Source organism: Sorex fumeus, unplaced genomic scaffold (genome assembly GCF_029834395.1).
Source record: "Sorex fumeus unplaced genomic scaffold, SorFum_2.1 ptg000195l, whole genome shotgun sequence".
Taxonomy (NCBI): domain Eukaryota; kingdom Metazoa; phylum Chordata; class Mammalia; order Eulipotyphla; family Soricidae; genus Sorex; species Sorex fumeus.
The window spans coordinates 1,282,182-1,305,328 of NW_026606252.1; the positions used below are offsets into that span (position 1 = coordinate 1,282,182).

The 23,147-nt window shown below is 59.2% G+C and overlaps 1 protein-coding gene across 1 annotated transcript; it reads left to right on the forward strand.

The window, feature by feature from the left end:
• Positions 1 to 1,979: 1,979 nt before the first annotated feature.
• On the forward strand, positions 1,980 to 23,132 carry DHX9 (DExH-box helicase 9). The gene is given in 28 exon segments (XM_056108144.1): positions 1,980 to 2,109; positions 2,937 to 3,077; positions 4,275 to 4,410; positions 4,834 to 5,003; positions 5,249 to 5,397; positions 8,099 to 8,145; positions 10,441 to 10,577; positions 11,286 to 11,375; positions 11,461 to 11,622; positions 11,701 to 11,778; positions 12,186 to 12,377; positions 12,656 to 12,797; positions 13,068 to 13,150; positions 13,350 to 13,506; positions 14,916 to 15,016; positions 15,871 to 16,084; positions 16,413 to 16,507; positions 16,758 to 16,831; positions 17,829 to 17,981; positions 19,106 to 19,266; positions 19,779 to 19,890; positions 20,296 to 20,457; positions 20,543 to 20,670; positions 20,882 to 21,111; positions 21,195 to 21,310; positions 21,685 to 21,885; positions 22,345 to 22,584; positions 22,586 to 23,132. Coding segments are annotated over 28 exon segments (4,086 nt in total). The 5' UTR covers positions 1,980 to 1,998; the 3' UTR covers positions 22,890 to 23,132.
• Positions 23,133 to 23,147: the final 15 nt, after the last annotated feature.

Below are 23,147 nucleotides of genomic sequence, written 5' to 3' on the forward strand. Positions count from 1 at the left end.
GAGTGTGAGCCCGTTTGTGACTCTTTGGGCGCACTTTGGGGGGGCCGTGCAGTGCTAGTGTTATCGATAATATAAATAATAATGCTTATAATCTATAATATATAGGTAATCTATGATCTAGGTAACCCAAGATACAGCTATAATAGTGAAGATAATAAGCATAGGTAATACAAGGCGCTTGTGAATAATAAATGTTAATAGATACCATAATTCTGTCTACAAATGAGCACCTTCTGTGGAGTTAGAGCCCGTTTGCGACTCTTTGGGGGCACTTTGGGGGGGCCGTGCAGTGCCCCCCAAGTGGAAGCCCCCCACACCTGTCCTGGTTTGAAGCCCGGCCTCCACCCTCTGAACTCGCCCTCTGCCCCCTAAAGGGGTGGGCATGAGGGGTGACACCCAAGGCTTGCCCCTCAGTGGGTGGGCCCTGCTGCCCCCGCCCAGGGAGAAGGGGGCGGGTTTGCTGGATGCCAGAGAGACCAGGAGGAAGGAATTGGTGCCGAGGGCTCGCCCTCTGGACCCCTAGGACTCTGCCTCTCCTTCCCCAACTGTTGCCGTGTCCCCAGGGGTGGCCCGTGACTGGGGGGAGCCTGTGACCAACCCAGGCCTGGGTGCTACGGGAGCATCAGGCAGCCACAATGGGGTCTCGAGGTGGTCCTGGGTCCCTCTCGGCAGCAGCTGTTTCAGTTGTATTTTCTCCAGACGCTTGGGCTTTGGGCACAGATTTGAGGCCCAGGCGGCATGTTTTGGGGGTGTCTGATGATGGCAGTGGAGGGCAAGTGCCCACAACACTGTCTTTGACCCTGAGCCTTCAGGGAACAGAGCCACGACGGTGCAGAAACGGCCAGAACAAGCATGAGCTGTGCTTGCTATTTTTCACTACTGCGACTTCCAATTTGAGTCGATTTTGTTTTATGTTTTGGTTACACCCGGCGATGCTCAGGGCTGACTCCCGGCTCTGGGCTCGGGAATCATTTCTGGTAGTGCTTGGGAGGGACCACCAGAATGAGGCTGGGGATCGAGCCCGGAGCCCGGGTCGGCCTCGTGCAAAGCAGGCGCCCTCCCTACCTGCTGTACTGTAGCTCCAACCCCTTAAATTTGAATTTAGATCTCCGTGCTGGGTAGTGGAAAAAACCTCTGAGCTTTTTCTCTTTTCCTTTCCCCCACCCCCGGTGCTGGGGTTGGACTCTCACATAAAAAGTACGTCCGTGTTTTACCTCAGAACTACCTCATACGTTTTTTGGTTCCTCCTTCAAACTCTCTTCCTCTGTAACAAAAAAAAAGAGCAAAAACATCTACCACATAATATCTGCCGTTATTGTGAGGATTCAGTGAGTTAGAACACATCAGGTTCCTGTTGACAAGTGGCGCATGACACGGCCCCTCCCTGGCCCCCTCCCGCCGTGCTCCCTGCTCACTCCTGGCAGGCGTGGTGGCACCACACAGGATGCCAGAAATTGAACCCTGGTTGGCCTTGTGCAGAGCAAGGGCTCTACCTGCTTTGGCCCTAGCCTTTCATTTTTGACTCAGTCACCCGTAGTCACCCTAAGATTGGGGAGATAATTCTTTACAAGATAACTTTTCCTGGGGCCGGAGTGATAGCACAGCGGGGAAGGTGCACGCGGCCAACCCGGGTTCGATCCCAGGCACCACCAGGAGTAATTCCTGAGTGCATACCTCTGTGCATCACTGGGTGTCCCAAAAAGCCCCCATCTCCCCCCCCCAAAAAAAAATAAGAAAACAACAACATACTTTTTCTGCATACTTTCTACGGTAGTTTGCATCATATATAGTTTGGACCCAGATTTTTCGTAAGAGCATGCCACAGACCTTCCAGTTATGGCATTAAAATGTCTTCATAGAAGTCTATTTAAGTACAGGGATGGTAGAATACCCTTAACCTTGATTTTCATTTTTTTCCAGTGTTTGTGCTTATAAATGATACTATTTATAACAGTTGGTTTGTTGTTTGTTTTTTTAAGGTCTGAAGAGATTGGAATCATGGGTGACATTAAGAATTTCCTGTATGCCTGGTGCGGCAAAAGGAAGATGACTCCTGCCTACGAGATCAGAGCCGTGGGGAACAAGAACAGGCAGAAGTTCATGTGCGAGGTACTGAAAAAATACAGCTTGCAGTTAGGTGTTTATGGACTGACTCTTGGTGGAGAAATTGAGTGGAGGGGGTGGTTGGAGTTTGGGCCACCCCGGGCGGTGCTTGGTGTCTTCTCCCAGCTCGCTGTTGGAGATGGAGCCCAGCCCCCCCCCCCCCCCCAACAGCACGTACAGGTGCCCCATCAGCAGAGTCCTTGTCCTGCCGCGGGGTCGGGTCTAGTGTTGGTGCATGCGTAGGGGCTACTCCCAGGTGGGCCCTGGGCGACTCCTGGCTGTGCTCCAGGGACTGCATGCGAAGGGAGCGCCTTAAACCCGGGCGTTTGTCTTTGGCCCTGGGATGTTCTTGATTGTGACCTGCCGGCTACTCTTGTTTCGGTTCTGGTTGTTTTCAAGTGAGCTTGACTTTTGATCCTGTGTGGTGGATCCGTTTTTCTGGTCAGAGCGTGTATATCACTCGGTTTCACATTACTGCTAGTCCAGGTTATGGCAGTTGGATCAGCCGTCAGCATTAGGGGCTTTTCTAGAAAGTGCTAGTTCTTGGAGACTTACAAAATCAAAGTGTGTGTGTGGGGGGGGGGTGTTACGCAGCTTCAGAATTAACCTCTGAGCTCTCTCCCCGGTCTGAAAATCAGATTTTGGTGAGGGAAGTTGTATTACATAAGAAGAGATGGAGTCCTGTAAGTTGGTGATCCTGGGCTCTTGCTGGAGAAAGCATTGAGTGCCCAGCCAGGGACTCACTTCCCTTCATGGACTCTGGAATTGGGAGTTGTTTTAGATCCCAGGATCATTGGGGTTAATCTCTAGGTCATTTTCCCTGGCTGCACCAGGTCCGCGTGGAAGGCTTCAATTACACGGGCATGGGCAATTCCACCAACAAGAAGGACGCCCAGAGCAATGCCGCGAGAGACTTCGTCAACTACCTGGTGCGGATCAACGAGGTGAAGAGTGAGGAGGTCCCGGCCGTCGGGGTGAGTACTTGTAGCCGAGCGCGTGGGGGGTGTTAGCGTGTCCGATAACCCATTGCCTATGGAGACCCAGGGGGTAGTCTCAGGTTGCGTTTCTGGGTGTGCCCAGGTCCTCCCGGGACTGTGAGGTGCCCAGAATCAGACAGTCTGTACAGGCAAGGCATTTCCCCGCCTGCCGTGTGTGCTGTCTCTCCGGCTCTCATTCTACCTTGATTCTGGAAAATATTTGCACCAAGAAAATAGCGAAGGAATGGATCGTTTCCTTTCCTCCATTCTTTGTTTTGGGTGTACTCTGATGTGGCCAGTTAAATAGTTTGGGGATTTTCTTTCTCTTCAGATCTATCGTGCTTGGGCTTTCTTTTGATTCTTGAATCCATAAATTTGCCTTTTACCACATTTGGACACTTGGCCGTTAAGTTTTTGTTATTTGATAGCACAGCCGGTAGGGCGTTTGCCTTGCACAGGGCCAACCCGGGTCCGATTCCTCCATCCCTCTCGGAGAGCCCGGCAAGCTGCCGAGAGTATCCTGCCCACATGGCAGAGCCTGGCAAGCTCCCCGTGGCGTATTTGAGATGCCAGACACAGACACAAGTGTCACAATGGAGATGTTACTGGTGCCCTCTCGAGCAAATCAAGGAACAACGGGAGGACAGTGCTATTTGGAGATACTGTCTTTCTAGAACTTTTGAGCCCCCCCTTAGGAAAAAAAAAGGCATATCATTTCACTTTGCTGTGTGTGTGTGTGCGTGTGTATGTGTGTGTGTTCCTGGCGGGGCTTGGACCGTGTGTGGCACTGGGGATCAGACCCCAGGCGGCCGCATGCTCGGCAGGCCACCACTTGGCACCCACTGGGCTGTCTCCTTGCCCGCAGGCCGTTCAAAGGCCAGCAGCGTCCAGTTTGCTTCTCATCCTTTCTTCGTCCTTGACAGATCCGTCCCTTGCCGCCTTGCTCTGATCGCTCTTCCTTTCTCTTTCCTGTGGTTTGCCACCCCAGCAGCAGAGACTGCTACCTACAGGTTCCTGCCACCCGCAGAGACTCGGGCCCCGTGGGTCCCCCGGGGGCTTTTCTGTCTGAAACGGACCCTTCCGCGAGCACTGACCAGAGCCCTGTCGGTCTCAGGAACGTGGGGCGGACCGGGCAGCCTCTCTCAGGACTCAGTGAGGACCCAGTCCGAGTGGGCTTGGCCTCTTCTCTTGCAGATCGCGCCCCCTCCGCCGACCCTCACCGACTCCACGGACGCCGCTGCCACCACCACGACTACCACGACCACCACAACTGGGAGCGCCCCCGCGCCCATGGGGGGCCCGCTGCCCCCGCACCTGGCACTGCAAGCAGGTGAGCTCCCCGGGCACCAGCACGCCGTCACCTGGCGGGGACGCGGGTCTCGGGCCAGCCCTCGGCCTTCGGAAACGGCCACCTCCACATCGTCCCTTTGTCGTGGAGGTGCTGCTGCGGTGGCTCCCTGGTCCTCTGTAGGTGGGCACGGGCCATGCCTTGGTGACGCTGCTAGGGGCTTGCCTCTGCCCCGGGGTGGCCACTAAGGGGGTGGAGTCTTGGGTCTCAGCAGCAGCGTTGGGAAGAGGAGGAGGAGGAGGAGGAACGGGTGCGGTGCTGAGGCCAGCGGGTTGCGTGTGGCCCTTGTCCCTGGGTTGCCACCTCGACTTCTCGCTGGACAGCTCCGTGACGAACGTTCGCGCCGGTGCTCAAGCCTCTTGCCTCGGCCCCATCGCCCTGAGATCTCTCGTTTCTTCTCCGTAGAGAACAACAACAACAACTCTGCCCCTGGGGCCACTGGGGCCACCGGGGCCACTGGGGCCTCCGGGGCCTCCGGGGCCTCCGGCTACGGGCCGCCCGGGTCCTGGGACAGGACGGGGAACTCCAACATGAAGGACTACTACTCGACCAAGGAGGAGCAGGAGGTCCAAGCGGTGAGCGCGCCCCGCCCCGCCCCGCCCCAGTGTGGCTTTCCGGCCCCGGTGGGTCTCTGAGGGGCAGGTGACTCCTCGGGCTGGACTTAGAGACACCCACTAATTCTGGCTCAGTTTCGACTAGGAACTGCGCGAAACCGCCTTTGCGGTTCGGACGGAGGCGGCGGCGCGGGCTCCGGCGCCTTCCCCGCGCAGGGGGGAGCTCGGGTCTCCGTCGCCACACTGAGTTACCGTTGATCCAACAGACCCTGGAATCCGAGGAGGTGGACTTGAATGCCGGACTGCACGGAAACTGGACCTTGGAAAACGCTAAGGCGCGCCTGAACCAGTATTTTCAGAAAGAAAAGATCCAGGGAGAATATAAGTACACCCAAGTGGGCCCCGACCACAACAGGTTGGCGTGCTTCGCTCTCCCCACGCGGGGTCTCGTCGGGGGGCTCTGGGGCCTCCTGGTTCCCGGGGTGTCTGCTGGCGGGTTCCGTTGGTGGCGTCGCCGTGACTGGCGAGACTTGGCTTGCGGTGTGCGGTTGGCCGCGGTTTCCCTCGCGGGCGGGCGTTGAGCTGCCGCCGGGTTGCTGGGCTGCCTGGTGCTCGCGGGAGTCCGAGGCCAAAGTCCTAGCCACAAGTGCTGGTTTGTCCGCGCTCGCCTCGCAAACCAGCAGCCGTGGCGGGTGTGTGTCCCCTGAGTGGTCAGAGGCGGTGTGGTGGCCTGCGGCGCGGCGCGGCCCGCCGGGTTGCAGCGGTGGTGATGGCCTGGCCCGGGGGCCGCGCGTCCGGAGGCCTGTTGTTCGGCTCGGAAGGTTTCTGTGTGCGGCTTGAGGCCGGTGTGGGGGTTGGAGCCACCGTTGCTTCAGTCCGTGTCTGACTGGCGGGCGGGGCGGGCGGGGCCAGTGACAGTATGTTTCTCAGCCTGCTTGCGTTCTTCCTGAGAGCGTTCCAGGGTGTAGTCGTTATTACTCCCAGGACGGCTCGGACGGAGTGGACTCTGCCGGGGGCCACGATTTCCACTGCAAGAGGGCGGGAAGGCCGAACCTTGGCAAATTGGGAGATGATTGGATTTGATGCCCCGCAACAAAGGGGAAAAAAATTATCCAAAATGCACGAAAACGATTCCGGAAATCAAAACAGTCCTCCTCGGGGTCTGCGTCAAGCAGCCCGAAAACCAATGACTGAAAACCACAGTTTGGCTTTGTGGTCAGAGGCTGCTCGGAGCACGTTGGCCCCTGCTTCCCGCGGTTCTGGTCCATCCTGAATTCTCGTTCTCGGTTCTGAGATCAGACTCTTAAAAGAAGTCCTCCAAAGAGACCGTTACCAATGTTCTCTAAGATGCTGCCCATCTGAACTGATTGGACACTCAGTGGCATTAAGAAATTAAGTATCGGGCTGGGCCGATAGCACAGCGGGTAGGGCATTTGCCTTGCACGCGGCTGACCCAGGGTCGATTCCCAGCATCCCATAGGGTACCTCCCAGCACCGCCAGGAGTAATTTCTGAGTGCGGAGCCAGGAGGAACCCCTGAGCATCGCTGGGTGTGACCCCAAAAAGAAAAAAGTAAACACCTTGGGGCCGGGGAGACTACAGCGGGGAGGACGCTTGCCTCGCAGGCGGTCGACCCAGGTTCCGTCCCCGGCGTCCCAGAGGGTCCCCCAAATACTGCCGGGAGTGATTCCTGAGCCCAGAGCCAGGAGTCAGCCCTGAGCATTGCCGGGTGTGACCCCCTCCAAAAAAAGAAAAAGAAAGAAAAGAAAAATTGAGTATCTTGAGGGCCGGAGAGATAGGACGGGCTAGGTCACTTGCCTGACATGTGGCCGACCTGTCCCATCCCCGGCACCGCGTTGGTCCCCCAAGCACAGCCAGGAGTAGCTCCTGAGCGCTGCTGGGTGTGACCCCGAAGCAACGAGAAGTGGTCGGTGTCCTGCCTGGCGCTCGCCCTTTCTCGGTTGTTGTCACGGACTTCTCGAAGAATTCAGGATGTGGCCCCGAGGCGGGGAAGCGGGACGCCCACTCCCTGGCTGTCCTTTGCTTAAAGCATAACGACAGCAACACCAGAGGTCTGTGTTGAGACACATGTGCTGCTGCTTAGGCCGAACTAAGCAATCACATGGGAGACGATTGTGAACTGATCTCTGGTGTCGCTGTTCCCCCAGGTGGAGGAGGCTGAGATTGGGTGCTGCCTGTAAGCCTGGCTGAGAAACATACTGGCATCGGTGGCATTAATGCAAGGGTGGATGTTGTTCCCCTGAAAGCCAGTGGCCTCTGACCCCGAAGCCGCTGTCCCTGCAGGTCAGTTCTCCAGAGTCCTAGGCAGGAGTCTAACACTGTCCTCCAGTCCCCCTAACCGTGGGTCCGCGGCGCAGAGGCGAGCGTGGCATGTGCCTGCGCAGTGGAAGGGGCAGGGAACGAGGCGGTTGGCCGCGGGCAGGCTCCCTCTGGTGACGCACTGAATCCCTCCCTGAGCATCTCTGCCAGCGGCTTCGGCCTTGGCGTTCCAAAGTGTGGAGTCCTCTGGGACCTCGTTTAACGCGGTGGTCATGAGTTAGCTTAAAAACCTGTTTCGGACGACGGGCTGCTTCCACCTGCAGGCAGATCCTAGAAGCCTACCTTAGTGGCCCCGGCCCATGCTTGTATGTCCCCGTGTGTGCGTGCGTGTGTGTGTTGTGTGTCCACGCGCTCTGTTTACTCGGCTACTCTTAACATCCATGCGTGTGTGGCCCGTGCAGAGGGATCCTCAGGGAAGTGCAAGTGTAAAAAGTGCTGGGTCCGTTCTATTTTTCTGCCCCGAGCCAAGTGGGAGATGTTCTAGCTATTCGGATTGCCTTCGGCCTTTGGAGTAAGTAAGTAAATGCAGCCTAGAGCCCTGACACACTCTCTTCGAGACGGTTGGCGCGTGACTTTCGATGGTCGCTGTCTCCTGCCATGTTCTGTATTACTTGAGGTAGACATCACTTGGTCTTGGGTTGAACCAAAATGTTCATCGTGTTTTTTCGCTTAGATTTGCCTAAATAGTTGGAAAGCCTGCCTGATTTGAGATTCCTGATTTTCATGATTCCACGGTCATTTCGTTCATTCCTAATCTTGTTGCGTATGTTGTTACAGGAGCTTTATTGCAGAAATGACCATTTATATCAAGCAGATGGGCAGAAGTAAGTATCGCGGCTTCCCGGTAGAGTCTTATTCGGGGGGGGGGGGGGGGGGGTTGGAGCCCTGTGCTCGTGCTTTGTTCGTTGGGGGTCTCAGGAGGTAGCGCATAGGGGGTCTCAGAGTAGTAACGATCATGTGAGTCAGAAGGGCCCCAGCACCATGTTTCCTTCAGAGGAAACTATCTCAGGCCAATTTGGCATTCACCAAATTTGTATCTCTTGTTTCTAGATAGAGCCAGATGGCCTTTCAGCCATCCCAGTTTCTCGTTCCCCTGCATCGAATATGGGTCGTCTGAGCACGGCAGGGTTTATGCCCGACTGCCCCTCCCCCCAGCAGCCACACCCCCCCCACCCCCAAGTAAAAAGTTTGCCAAGGGAAAAATCGACCATGAGATAAAGTTAGATGAGGTCCCCAGAGGCTGTGTGGCACTCGTCCCCTGGGAAACAGACTAGATTAGGGCACCAGAAAGACAGAAATTATGCGGGCTTTGCTTGGGGGGGTTGTTGGGGTTTGTTTTCAGGTCTTTTGTTTGTGGAATTGGGTCAAGACTGTAGGCAAAGGGGAAGGAATGCAGGAGGCCTCCGGTTACATAAAGGGCTTTCTAAAGTAGCATTCCTGTTAAAATGTTCAGTAGGATCTAGAGCCCGCAGTACAGCAGGGAGGGCGCTTACCTCGCACGTGAGCGACCCAATGGATCTCATGTGTCTCACGGTCCCATGAGCACTGCTGGGTGTGGCCTAAAACAGGGACCAAAAATACACTCGTGGTCGGTGCCAGAGAGGTAGCACCGCAGGGAGGGTGCTTGCCTTGTGCGCGAGCTTGGCTTGGGTCTCTGACCCCCCGTATGGTCCCTCTGTGCCCCAGTAGGAGTGATCCCAAGTGTACCTGTTGTTCACAAGGTGTGTGACTTTGGGTCACTCACATCTCTGGGACTCAGATTTATTTACCTGCAAATGGAGAGAGATCTCCTGTCTGGCGTAATGATCTAAATTTAGTCTCTGACCTGATGGGATCAAACATTTCCATAAATCATCAGATGATCCTGAATTTTTTTTTTCAACGTAAGATAAATAAGACTTTGAAACTAAGTTGGTTTCGTAGATTGGATGTTAAAGGACAAGGATTAGACTAATATCTGTTGACGGGGGCGCAGTTCATTTTGGTAAGATGGCCTCCGAGGCAGGAAGCTGCCTGTATACCTTCCTTGTGTTACGTCATTTGTCCTAAAGCTGGGTTATTTGGGAGAGAACATTTTCTTCGAGGATATGCGTACCCGCTCACTGCAGTCTCAGTTGCCAGGGTCGCCAGCTTACAGCCCTCGGGCCAGGCACCTGCTCCCTGCTTTGGAAATAGTCTTTTATTAGATCACAGCTGTCACGGTCCTCCCGTTGTTCATCGATTTGCTCGAGCGGGCCCAGTAACGTCTCCATCGTGAGACTTGTTGTTACTGTGTTTGGCGTATTGAATACGCCACGGAGAGCTTGCCAGGCTTTGCCGTGCGGGTGGGATGCTCTCGGTAGCTTGCCGGGGTCTCCGAGAGGGGCGGAGGAATCGAACTCGGCTACACGCTTTAATTTATGACAAGCAGCAGACTTCTCTGATAGGACAGAGGTTTATCGCCTTAATTTTTTTCACGGTTCCTTACAAAGTGAAAACCCAGCTAAGACATCTAAGTGAGCCGCGCCACCAGCACCACCACCCCCCCCCCCAAAAAAAATGCCACCGACAGTTTAACTCTGGTCCTCTCTCCGGGTGCTTTTCTGTTTGAAAGGCAGAGTTCAGTGTGGGGGAAAGAGGCTGTAAAACAGGGCTGACGTCCTGGCCTGAACGACCACCGGCATCTCCCTTCCTCGGGTGGTCTAGCCGGCCATACCTTTTGAACAGTTTGGCCCTCCTAGTACCAGGTTGCGGTAGTGACTGTTTTGTTGAGACCGGCTCTTTGCTCTTTATAATGAGGAGGTGATTAACATACAGTTAGAGACCAGAGCAGTATACAGCGGGTGAGGTGTTTGCCTGGCACGTGGCCCACCCACCCGGGTTCGATCATCCCATATGGTGCCCCGAGCACCTCCCAGAGAGATACCTGCGTGCAGAGCCAGGAGGAACCCTTAAGCATCACCAGGTGTGACCCAAAAACTAAACCACGTACTTGGGAACCTCTTAGGGAGTGGGGGTTAGCACTTAGAATGAGAGAACTCCAAGCCCCTGGCACACGCTGGTCTTGGACAGCGTTGGTAGCTCCCACCCCCTGTCGCTTCTAAGCCGTTTCTTGCCTCTTTCTCTGGCCATCTCCCTAGGGATTTTTGCACGTGAACACGGGTCAAATAAGAAGCTGGCCGCCCAGTCCTGTGCCCTGTCCCTCGTCAGGCAGCTCTACCATCTCGGAGTGATCGAAGCTTATTCCGGGCTCACCAAGAAGAAGGAAGGCGAGACCGTGAGTCTTTAGGCCTGGAAACCTAGAGAGCCCCTGTAGGGCTTGACACGGCTTTTGCACGGCGGGCTAGAGAAGTCTCGGTTCGGATGTCTGGGCATCTTTTTGTTCAGTGGTTATTATTGAAATGTTCTTAGGAAAGTGTGAGGGGAGAGAATGAGAGAAGTGTGTGTGTTTTTTTTGAAGTAAATAGAATTTGGGGCTGGGCAATAGCACAGCAGGAAGGGCGCTTGCCTTGCATGCAGCCAGCCCGGGTTCGATTCCCAGCATCCCGTAGGGTCCCCTGTGCATCACCGGGTATGACCCAAAAAAAGCAAGAAAAAAATAAGAAAAAGGAAGTAAATAGATTTCATTTGGAGGGTTTTTGAAGGTGTGTGTGTGGGAGAGAGAGAGGTTACTGCACTCGAGAGAGAACGCGTGCTTCTCCGAGGGCGGAGAGACCCCTGCACACATCCTAGCACTAGAAGGAAAGCGTGAAAGTCCCCATCTCAAGAGGGGAGACGTGGGCGACACCGTGCTCGGGCAGCACATGCGCCAGAAGTGCGTGTTTGAAGAGAAACCCGGGCTTCTCGGGGTGGGAGTGGGCAGGCAGAGAAGCAGGACAGATTCGAGAAGCAGCCTCGGGGGTGGGCGGCTCCCACCCAAGCGCCCCCACTCTGCGCGGGCGGGCGGCCTCGCCCCACGTGGGTCCGTGGCCTGGTTTTCTCGCAGGTGGAGCCCTACAAGGTGAACATCTCCCAGGACCTGGAGCACCAGCTGCAGAACGTCATCCAGGAGCTGGAGCTGGAGATCATGCCCCCGGTAAGCTCCGGCGCCGCCCCGGCCCTGGGGGGCGTCCCTGGCCGGCCGGGACCTGCCCTGACCTCCGTCCCCTCGTGCCCGGCAGCCCGAGGACCCCACGGTGCCCGTCGCGCTCAACCTCGGCAAACTGGCTCACTTCGAGCCCGCGCAGCGCCAGAACCAGGTGGGCGTGGTCCCGTGGTCCCCGCCGCAGTCCAACTGGAACCCCTGGACCAGCAGCAACATCGACGAGGGGCCCCTCGCCTACGTGAGTGCCGCCGCGCTCGGACGGGCTGGGGTCCGCTGGCGGGGAGCTCCAGGGCTTGACTGTGTCCTCCCGTCCCAGGCCACCCCGGAGCAGATCAGCATGGACCTCAAGAACGAGCTCATGTACCAGTTGGAGCAGGATCGCGACTTGCAGGCGGTAAGTGGGGGGTGTTGGGCGATGGTGCTGGCGCAGAGGGCCGGGACCCAGCAGTGGGACGTGTCTGCACGAGCCGGGGTGAGGGCCGGCTGCCGGGCTTGGAAGTGGAGGGGATTGGGGTAGCACTGTGTAATAGTGCGATCTGTGATGGAAAGGGGGGAAATGAACACATGTGAGGGAGAGAAGACCCTGTGGGATGATGGGGAAAGAGAATTAGGGGGTGAGCAGCGCCACTGAGATGGGTTGCTTTTGCACACATCCCGTAAGGTTGATATTTGAGAAGCAGAGGTTTTTGGGAGCCCACGTTTCAAGTACCGCACCTGGTGGAAAGGAGGCAGCTTCTGGAGAGGGCAGGTCGGGCGGGTTTGTTGGTAGAAGCCTAAGGGCTCCGAATTTCTCCGTCACAGGTTCTGCAGGAGAGAGAGTTGCTGCCCGTGAAGAAGTTTGAAAACGAGATCCTGGAAGCCATTAGTCAGAATTCGGTTGTCATTATCCGGGGTGCCACTGGCTGCGGGAAGACCACCCAGGTGCCCCAGTTCATTCTCGACGAGTTTATCCAGAGCGACCGAGCCGCCGAGTGCAACATCGTTGTGACTCAGGTAGGTGGCACTTAGGGGAGAAATTTTTTTTATTGGAAGAGAGAGAGTGTGTGTCCATGGGGAAATTCCAGTCGGGACTGGCAGGGACGCATTTTCTTTTCAGTGCCTCAGAACTAAGCGTCTGTCTCCTTTCAACTTACGGGTTTTGGGAATTTCCTAAAGATTTATTACTGTGTCCATTGGTCCGTGAGCAGGTTGTCATTTAATTACCCCTACTAAGTAGAGGCAGCTTTGCTCTGTGGCTTCTCGGTCGCATCTCTGTGTCCTTCCTGTGTCAGCCCCGGAGAATCAGCGCCGTGTCCGTGGCAGAGCGCGTGGCCTACGAGCGAGGAGAGGAGCCCGGGAAGAGCTGCGGCTACAGCGTCCGTTTCGAGTCCGTGCTTCCGCGGCCGCACGCCAGCATCATGTTCTGCACCGTGGGTCAGTGTCGTCCCCGGGGCTTGTGTCTCTGGGAGCCGGTCTTAGGGGTGGTGAAGGCCCAGGCCCCTGTGGGTGTGGCGTGGGGGGACGGAAACCCCGAGGTGTCTAGAGTTGGATCTTCAAGTCCTCTAGGACGTCCTCCCGCTTTGGAGTTGAAACGGGCGTGTGATTTCCCCGAAGGCTGCTGAGCCCGGGGTCTGGGAGCGGGTCTTCTCTCTTGCGCGTGGCTCTGACCCGATTCGCGGGAGACCAGCCCTGCTTTCCCCGCAGGTGTGCTCCTGAGGAAGCTGGAGGCGGGCATTCGCGGGATCAGCCACGTCATCGTGGACGAGATCCACGAGAGAGACATTAACGTGAGTCCTGGGACACGTGCCGCGTGTCCGAGAGTCAGGGCAGGGCACCGCTGCTCTCTGGCCGTTCCCCAGGTCCCCGCGACTGCACCCTGCGGGTGACCCTTCCCCCGAGCATCCCCAGGAACTGAGGTCCTCCCGTGCAGTGCGCCCCCGGGGACTTGGCCAAGCCTGACACGGTTTCTGTTTGCTTTGTGGACAGACCGATTTCCTCCTGGTCGTGCTGCGGGATGTGGTCCAGGCCTACCCCGAGGTCCGCATCGTGCTCATGTCGGCCACCATCGACACCACCATGTTCTGTGAATATTTCTTCAATTGCCCCATCATCGAGGTGTACGGGAGGACCTTCCCCGTCCAGGGTGAGCGCTGTGGGGGAGGGGGTGCGTCTCCCGTGCAGGGGTCTGGGGTCCCTTCATCCGGGAGTTGGGAGCGGCGCTCGGGACATGTCACGGCTCCCGGGGGTGGCTGTGCAGTCGTGGTCTGTTTACGTGATTTTCGCCTGGGGCCCTCCAGCGGTGCCACACAGCCCCTGGTTGAGAATAACTTGGCTGCCAGGTGACCCGTGGCATGGTCGAACGAAAGCCATGGGAACTGCTGTGTAGCTATGAAATGACGGGTGACTGTCACTGTTTTGTTGGGCGGAGGCTGGTGCACGCCCGGCTTTGATCAGGGCTCACTCCTGGCGGAGCTTGGGGGACCCTATGGGATGCCGGGTTCGAGCCTGGTTGGCTGCATGTGTGGCAGGCGCCCTCTCCGCTGTATTAGCGCTCCAGACCCTGGCGAACAATCCAGACTGATGGTTCGTATTCCAGAAGAAGGGCAGCTCTAAAGTCAAAATGCTGCTCTGGCTCATGGGCCGTGAAACTCTTGGGTGGGTGGGAAATAGCGCAAGTTGACGAAGCTCCTGGGACCCAGTTTAGTGTCGGGTTGAGACTGGGACTGGGGTTCAAGGCCTGACTGGACACGGTCTGGTCTGGGTCCTGCCACACGCAGACGGACTGCGGCCTCTCAGAGCGCCCGGGAGCGGGGAGGGATTTTTCAGAGAGAAGTGATGGGGCAGGAGCACGAGGCCGCCAGAAAGAGCTGTCCGGGGGCAGAGCCGTAAAACCCTACATGCGCGAGAGTCCAGAGATAGGTGACGAAAGTGACGAAAGGTTCATCCGTGCCGAAGATGGCCCCGATTCTCGTCTGCCTGAACGGAGTGGGGACTTGGTGTCTTTGTGTTGAGTGACCATGACTGAGCACAGATGACCTCGCCGAATGACTGACTTGCTTGCTAAGGTTCGGGTGTGGGTGACAGGCGACCTTCGGTTCCCGGAGAGCGCTGGCAATCCCTAGTGTCACTGGGTCCTGGTGCTAGGACACGGCTGCTGTCTCCTTGCGTCCAGGGCTGAATGGAACCTTGGGGACCTGTGTAGGGACAGAGTCAGGAGGAGACAGGCTGGGCCCTTGCAAGCACCTCCGGGTTACAGCTCTGGGGTGGTCTCCCTAGCACTAGTATAGTATAGTGAGCCTGTCGGGGTGGCCCGCGCGCTGCTCCGCAGACACCTCCTGACCCTGGGGTGGGCATCAGAGCTTGCATCCAGGGGGCCTGCCGCCAAATAGGGCACCCCGGTGGGCTTGGGGGTGAGTCACTCGGCATCCTGGACTCGACGGGAGCACGGCAACTCCCGTCGCTGGAGCTTCCCTGTGAGCGAAGCGTGTGTGGGAAGCCGAGCGTGGAAGGGGGACGGGGGCGCCCATTCACCTGCCCCGCGCATCCCCGCAGAGTACTTCCTGGAAGACTGCATTCAGATGACCCACTTCATTCCGCCACCGAAGGACAAGAAGAAGAAAGAGAAGGATGACGACGGTGGCGAGGATGATGATGTAAGTGCGTTCCTTAGTCTCGTGATTGTGGGCAGATCGTTAGAGAAGAGGGCGGTTGGTAGTGAAAGGGCGCTGTGAGCTCGCATGGCGCAAGTTTTGGTGTGTTCCATCCCAAAGAAGTCCAGGACAAGTTAGGAGGATTTTTCGAACCATGAGCCGAATCATCTCTTGGCTAGAGAACTCTGTTGGATGAGGCTTTGCCACTTCCCGTGGTCTTCGTGTGCTCGGCACAGCACTTGGGCGTCTCGTTCACCCCTTTCTGAGGTCTCCCCGTCTGGCCCCATGATGCTAGTCGTTCTTGTTTGGGGGCCGCGTGCAGCAATGCCCAGGGGTCACTCCTGGCTCTGCACACAGGGATCGCTCCCGGTGGGTCTCAGGGACCTATATAGGATGCTGGGGATTGAACCTGGGTCTGCCGCGTGCAAGGCACTATGCCATCACTCGGGCCCTAAGCTTAGTCATCTTCATGGGAAATGCTGGTCAGTGAGGAAAACATAGGTAGGAGGTCCTGCCTCCCCCCTTACACGGGAAGCCACACCCGGCGGTGCTCAGAAGTTGCTCTCGTCTGCACTCAAGGATCGCTCATGGCAGGTTTGGGGGACCATATGGGATGCCAGGGATTGAACCCAGGTCTGCCGCTTACAAACCAGCACCCTCCCCACAGTACTATCACTCCGGTCCAGGAGTCCTGCTTTTGGGGTAGGGGGGATTAAATTTCTGTATGAGATGATGAATTGGCTAGGGTTGGGAAGGACTTTTGGCATCCATTAATTGAACAGACGAACAGAACATAAGGAGTTTAGTGCTGTAGTGACTGAGACCATCCAAGATAAGGTGCTGCTGCCTTTTTGCAGGCCAACTGCAATCTGATCTGTGGTGACGAGTACGGCCCGGAAACCAAGATCAGCATGTCGCAGCTGAACGAGAAGGAGACTCCTTTCGAACTCATCGAGGCGCTTCTGAAGTACATCGAAACCCTTAACGTTCCCGGTGCTGTGTTGGTCTTTCTGCCCGGCTGGAATTTGATTTATACGATGCAGAAGCATTTGGAAATGAACCCCCATTTTGGTATGAGTCTCAGAGTTCCCGTTTGTGTCTCTGGGAACAGACGTGAACTTGGGCTTGGGCGCTAGCCAGCGGGGGACAGCCAAATTCGATGTTGGGTCAGTTTTTTGAAATTGAGTATGCACACGGCTGGGCTCGGGAGACATCAGTGGGTCGGGGCACCTGCTTCGCGTGAGGTCCCCGCGTTCCCTCCCCAGCACTCTGGGGACCCCCACCCCCCAGCCCTGCAGGGGCAGACCTTGGGCAAGAAGGAGCCTAGACGCGGGGCTGGTGGGTGTGGCCGGGAGCCAAGCAGACAGCGTGCCCGCCTGACCCTGGTCTCCTGTCGCAGGGAGTCACCGGTACCAGATCCTGCCACTGCACTCACAGATCCCACGCGAGGAGCAGCGCAAAGTCTTCGACCCGGTGCCAGACGGGGTGACCAAGGTAAGGAGTCCCTGCTGTCCCGGGCAGGTGTCACGGACCTCAGGGAGCTTCCCCCAAAATGGGATTGCAGACGTCGGGACGGGGTTCTTTTGTCTAAGCTTTATAGGTTTTCCAGAATCCCAATTGGGGGGGGGGGGGGAGGCAGGCGCAAGATTCTGTGATGCTTTTTTCTTTTTCTAATCCTTTTATGGACATACAAGAAAGCACTTTCTGCAGTGTAAATTTTTTTCCCACTTTTGTCTCTTAACAGGTGATTTTGTCCACGAACATTGCCGAGACCAGCATCACCATAAATGACGTCGTCTATGTCATTGACTCCTGCAAGTAAGTTCCCAGAGAAGCTCTCGGCCCTAGAACGAAAATTCAGAACGTTTTTGTCTTCCACCTCTCGTGCTAGATTCACTGCCAGCGACTCTGTTCCCTGTCTGCTAGGAATCCATCATATTGCTCACCAGAATCAGATCATACCAGGGGGCGAGGAGATTGGGGGGGTGCTTGGCCGGCCTGCAGCCAACTTGGATTGGGGTCCTGGGGTCCCATAGGGTTCCCCGAACACTGCCAAGCAGAATTCCTGCGTGCGGAGCCAGGAGTCAGCCCTGAGCATCATTGGTGGGGCCCAGCATACACACCCCTTAAGAAGTCGGGTAATCCCAGGGGTCATAGAGAGTGGAGAGGATTGAACGGACAGGTCTAGTCCCTGGCCCCGTACGTGGTGCCTGAGCAGCACCAGGGGGTCCCTGAGCACAGCACTGGGTGCAGGCTGGGTGGTCGGTATGGCCATGTCAGCGATTTGGGTTCGGTGATTTTTTTTCTTCCCTAAACCGGCTAGTCCATGTTGAAAGGGCCCAAGTTTACCACTGTACCTGTGCTCCCCGCTTTTTTCCGTGGGGTTAGCGCTTTCCTGGTGGGGGTCCCACCAGTCACTGTGCTGGGGAGTGGAAGAGGGCGCAGAGCACACGCCACTGTCCACAGGACACTCAGGAAGACCTTGTGGTTGATGGGCCGGGCCCCCCTGGGGTGGGTGTCAAGAGGGGACTCGGGTTGCCACCCAGCTCTGTTGGAAGAGCAGCACTCGTCCCCGTGGCACGGCACGGGCCCTGCCTGCAGAACATTCCCCAAGCTGCCGGGCAGGGTTGGCCCGTCTGCTTGTGTGCCCCGGCTCTGCCCGTTCATTCGCCAGACTTGGTCTCGGACCCCGGGGGCTCTGGGGGGCTGGTTTCCAGATGAGCAAAGGGGGTTGCGGGCAGGTGGGCCGGGCGGGGGCCGCTGTGTCCCCTCACGCGGGTCTGGGTCCCCTCACGAGCCGCGCTGGGCCCCGCAGGCAGAAGGTGAAGCTGTTCACGGCGCACAACAACATGACCAACTACGCCACGGTCTGGGCGTCCAAGACCAACCTGGAGCAGCGCAAGGGCCGCGCCGGCCGCGTGCGCCCCGGCTTCTGCTTCCACCTCTGCAGCCGCGCCCGCTTCGAGAGGTGAGGCTCCCCTCCAGTGCTCCGCCCCGGCCCCGCTGAGCTCCTTGGGAAAACGGGCGGCCGTCCCCTGGTCTGGACAGGACATCCGCGCGCCTGGGTTTAGGGCATGCTTATTTTCCGGGCACCTTCCCTCGGGGACTCTCCTCATGCAACTTTGAAGGGTGCCAGACCGTAGCCCGGCCCCTAGATTTCTCTTCCAAGTGCTCCGGGGCTCTGGGTGCGTGGAACGCTTGCAGACCGTCTGCTTGATGACGTTTCTGGAGATACTTTAGCTTTAACGGTGGACAGTTAAGTTGCGTGTGTGAGACAGGCAGGGTAACGGAGATGTGCTTGCGGGAAAGCGGCAGGCTGCCGAGTCTTAAGGGGTTCATCTGAACCCCGGAAGTTAGGAGCTGGGGCCTCGGGACAGCCCCGAGTAAAACTGGTGAGCCGGGCTGGGTGGCCTGACCTTGCGGGTTCTGTTTCCACTGTCCGTGGGGGGTAATGGGATACACCCAGCGTCTCTGTCCGACGGAAGGTGAGCAGGTTGTCCCAGTGGCCTTGGTATCCCTGAAACTGGATCCCAGGTGCTCCGTTGTGAGAGAGTCCCGGGTGCTGTTCACAAGGGGGCACCTCGGCTAGAGGCCCGGAGGCCTCTTGGGCCCTGCAGTGTGTGCAGGGGCCGGGCGTCTCCGCTCCTCCCGCCGGGAAGTGAAGCACGGCCCGTCTTCCCTGCTCATAAAGGACGGAGGGGCCGTCCAAAAACCGCAGGCGCTAGTAGTGTGAAGCACACACAACAGGACCACAGCATGGGTGCTGAATAGCCTTAGCGGTGTCCCGACAATTCAAGTGACATCAGAAGGGTTAGGGGATTGGATTGGATTGGATTGGATTGGATTGGATTGGATTGGATTGGATTAGGGTCAGAGCCGCCGGGAGCACAGAAATGAGGGTGGGGTGGGGGGACCCACTTGGGGGGACCATTCTTGGCTTTGTTGCCCGCAGCAGCCCCGGCTTGTCAGGACGAGCTGAGGAGCCGGGGTATGGGGAGGGGTGCGGCTCCGGTCCTGGGGGGCTGCTGCTGGACCCCACGACCCTCGGCGCCGCGCCGGAGAGGTGCTCAGTTCGCGCTTGTCCTCCCCCAGGCTCGAGACGCACATGACCCCCGAGATGTTCCGGACCCCGCTGCACGAGATCGCCCTGAGCATCAAGCTGCTCCGTCTGGGCGGGATCGGCCAGTTCCTGGCCAAGGCCATCGAGCCCCCGCCGCTGGACGCTGTGATCGAGGCTGAGCACACGCTCCGAGGTGCCTGCGCCTGGGGGTGGCGAGTCTCTTGGGGGCAGGAGGAGGAAGGGCAGAGACCGGCGTCCCGTCAACGTTCGTCTGACCGGCCTCGCGCCGTGACCCGGGCCCTCCCGGCCTGCTGCAGGCCTGTCCCGAACCGGCTCGTTTCCCGCGAGACGGCGGAATTCTGGCCGAGGCAGGGACCGGGGAACGGGCCGAGACTGGACTTTCTCGCTGCCAACGGGAATCCTGCCCTCTCTGGCCCGGGACACTCAGCGCTCCCGGTCGTTTCTTCTCTCTCGGCGTCTTTGCTGTGGTTCGAGACTCGCTGTGACGGGGAGTACTGGTGTTGTTTCTCTCGGCGTGTTACGTGTCATGTCACAGCCGCCCGGCCTCCCGGGCCTGGTCTCCGCCCACCTCGGTGTGAGGGGGTCCCCAGCGCGCCTTGGCTGAGGGTGACGAGAAATAGTTCAGTCGGCCTCTGAGGGCCGAGCACACTGCCTGCGGGTCCCTCACACGGACTCTCCCCGCAGAGCTGGACGCCCTGGACGCCAACGACGAGTTGACTCCTCTGGGGCGAATCCTGGCGAAGCTCCCCATCGAGCCCCGTCTCGGCAAGATGATGATCATGGGCTGCATCTTCTAGTGAGTGGCGGGTTCGGTCACTGAAAGGCGAGGGGCAGAAGGTTCTGGAAGCTTAGCTCCCTCCCCCGACAACCAGAAGCCCTCCCGGAGAAGGGAAAAGTAGAATCTTATGTAAAGAAGTGGCCTTAGGTGCAGGGGAGCGGGGAGAGAAGGGCGTTGAGGCTCTGGGTGTGGGGCCCGTGGGGGGAGGGGGGCGAGCCCGGAGTCGCAGGCCTGCGAGGGTGAATGGTTGTCGAGCGGAGACCCTGAGACGCGCCTTTCTTGAGGGCGTGTTGGCAGCCCGTTGGGTCGGGGGAAGGCGCCCATGCTGAGGCTGCCTCCCGCAAGTCGGGGGCCCCCTCGCCTCCCCGCTGCTCAGAGGGCAGGCGGCAGGCCCGTGTGACCGCTGCCCGCCCGTCTTCGCAGCGTGGGCGACGCCGTGTGCACCATCTCGGCCGCCACCTGCTTCCCCGAGCCGTTCATCAGCGAGGGCAAGCGGCTCGGCTACATCCACCGCAACTTCGCGGGGAACCGCTTCTCCGACCACGTGGCGCTGCTGTCCGTCTTCCAGGCGTGGGACGACGCCAGGTACGGGCTGGGGGGGGGCGAGGGGGGCGAGGGGGAACGGCTGCGTCAGGACGTGGCCGGTGACCGGAGCTGCCGACTCTTCCAGGATGGGGGGCGAAGAGGCCGAGATCCGGTTCTGTGAGCACAAGAGGCTCAACATGGCCACGCTGAGAATGACCTGGGAGGCCAAGGTCCAGCTCAAGGAGATCCTGATCAACTCGGGCTTCCCCGAAGGTACCGCGCGCCCTGTGCTGCTCCCGGGCCCTCGGGACGGGCACCCCGTGTTTTCCCTACAGTTGAGGGGACTGGGACCCCGCTAACCACGCAGGTGGCTTCCCGGCTCTGCCATGGGGGTCCGGTCGCTTCCGAACAGGAGTCGGGGGTGGCCTGAAAGGCAGAGGAGGAAGGCCGTCCCCCGCCTGACGGGCCCTGTTCCCCGTTGCAGACTGCCTGCTGACCCAGGTCTTCACCAACACGGGGCCGGACAACAACCTGGACGTGGTCATCTCCCTGCTGGCCTTCGGCGTGTACCCCAACGTGTGCTACCACAAGGAGAAGCGCAAGATCCTCACCACCGAGGGCCGCAACGCCCTCATCCACAAGTCCTCGGTCAACTGCCCCTTCAGCAGCCAGGACATGAAGTACCCGTCGCCCTTCTTCGTGTTCGGGGAGAAGGTGAGCGGGCCGCCCGGCGTGTGTCCGGGTCACTGCCCGCGCCCCGCAGCGCCCGCCCGTGGTGACTGTGCCCCTCTCTGCAGATCCGCACCCGGGCCATCTCCGCCAAGGGCATGACCCTCGTCACCCCGCTGCAGCTGCTGCTCTTCGCCTCCAAGAAGGTCTTCTCGGACGGGCAGATCGTGCTGGTGGACGACTGGTAAGCGCCGCGGGGCTGCGGGCAGGAGCGGGCAGGCCTCTCGCCAGGGGCTGGGCGCCCAGTGCCAGGTCCAGTCCGGGGAGCCCTTGGCGAGCCACGGGACGGGACCCGCTGCTGCTCTGCCGTCGTCTGTGGCGCCTCGGGAGCCGGCCACGGTAGCCGGCCGTTCGGGCCGCCCTGGAAGGACCCCCGGCTGGTCAGCCGTCCTCGCGTGAGACAGCTCTGGCGCACCAGTGTCTCGGGCCGGTGTCTCGAGCCTCCGGGAGTGGACGTCACGAGCGGCTCGCTCCCGCTGCCGGCAGAGAGCGGGGTGTCGCCCCCGGGAGTCAGGGTTGGCGCGTGCGACCTCTGACCCTGTCTGTGCGCGCCCCCAGGATCCGCCTGCAGATCTCGCACGAGGCCGCGGCCTGCATCACGGCGCTGCGGGCGGCCATGGAGGCGCTGGTGGTGGAGGTCACCAAGCGGCCCGACATCATCAGCCAGCTGGACCCCGTCAACGAACGTATGCTCAACATGATCCGCCAGATCTCGCGGCCCTCGGCGGCCGGCATCAGCCTCATGATGGGCGCCGCCCGGTAAGACCCCCGCACACACGTGAGGGGCGGGAGGACCTTTGGGGACGGCGGCAGAGAGGAGCGGTTCCTCCTCTTTCTGCAGATGCTTTTTCTTTTCGGGTCCCACCCGGCGATGCTCAGGGCTGACTCCCGCCTCTGCACTCAGGATCACTCCTGGCGGTGCTTGGGGGACCCTAGGGGATGCTGGGGATCGAATCTGGGTCGGGTGCGTGCCAGGCGAACACCCTTCCCGCTGTGGTATCGCTCCAGCCCTTGCAGATGCTTTTCACTGGCCCCTTGAACCCGCCCGAGTTGGCAAAGGCCAGAAAGGCAAAGCGTTTCTCCGGCCCTTGCTTTACTCTCGCGGCCGCAGCCGGGGTGGGGGTGGGGGGCAGGAGCAGGGTTGCCCGGGCCTGGGTCAGAAAGACGGGGGCTCGGGGCGCCCGCGGGCGGGACTCAAGCTCACGGCCTCCTTCCCAGGTACGGAGACGGGCCCCGGCCCCCCAAGATGGCCCGCTACGACAACGGCGGCGGCTACGGCAGTTACGGCAGCGGCTACCGCCGGGGCGGCTCCAGCTACGGTGGTGGCGGCTATGGCAGCGGCGGCTATGGCCACGGCGGCGGCGGCTACGGCAGCGGTGGCTACGGCCACGGCGGTGGTGGCGGCGGCTACGGCATGGGCAGAGGCTACGGCGGAGGGGGCGGCGGCGGAGGAGGCTTTGGGGGGTGGCGGCTACGGAGGTGGCCACGGGGGTGGCCCCAACAACTACATGGGAGGCTACGGGCCCGGGGGCGGCGGACCCGGGGGTGGCGGGGGCTTCCGCGGCCCCATGCGCGGGGGCTTCCGGGGCGGCTCGGGGGGAGACTTCCGAGGCGGGTCAGGTGGGGACTTCCGAGGTGGCGGCGGCGGAGACTTCCGGGGAGCCGGTGGGGGCTTCCGAGGACACGGGGGCTTCCGGGGGCACGGGGGCTTTGGGGGGGGTGGGGGCTATTTTGGACAGGGAAGAGGGGGCGGGGGCTACTAGCAGGCCCCCGTCAGCCGATGCCGCGCGCGATGCATGCTACCTAGTGTCCTGGGGTGTCCCTTCGCGCACCCCTGCGTTTCACCCCCAGCCCCGTCCCCGTGTTCTGTGGTTGTAGTTGCCGCATAACCAAGCATCTAGATCCATTAGTGATTTTGTTTATATTCTGTAAAATAATGACCTATCACACGAGTACCACAGTTTGTATTTTTTCTTTTAAGGAGTAAAGATTTGCCTTTAAAATTAGCTTGATACTTTCTT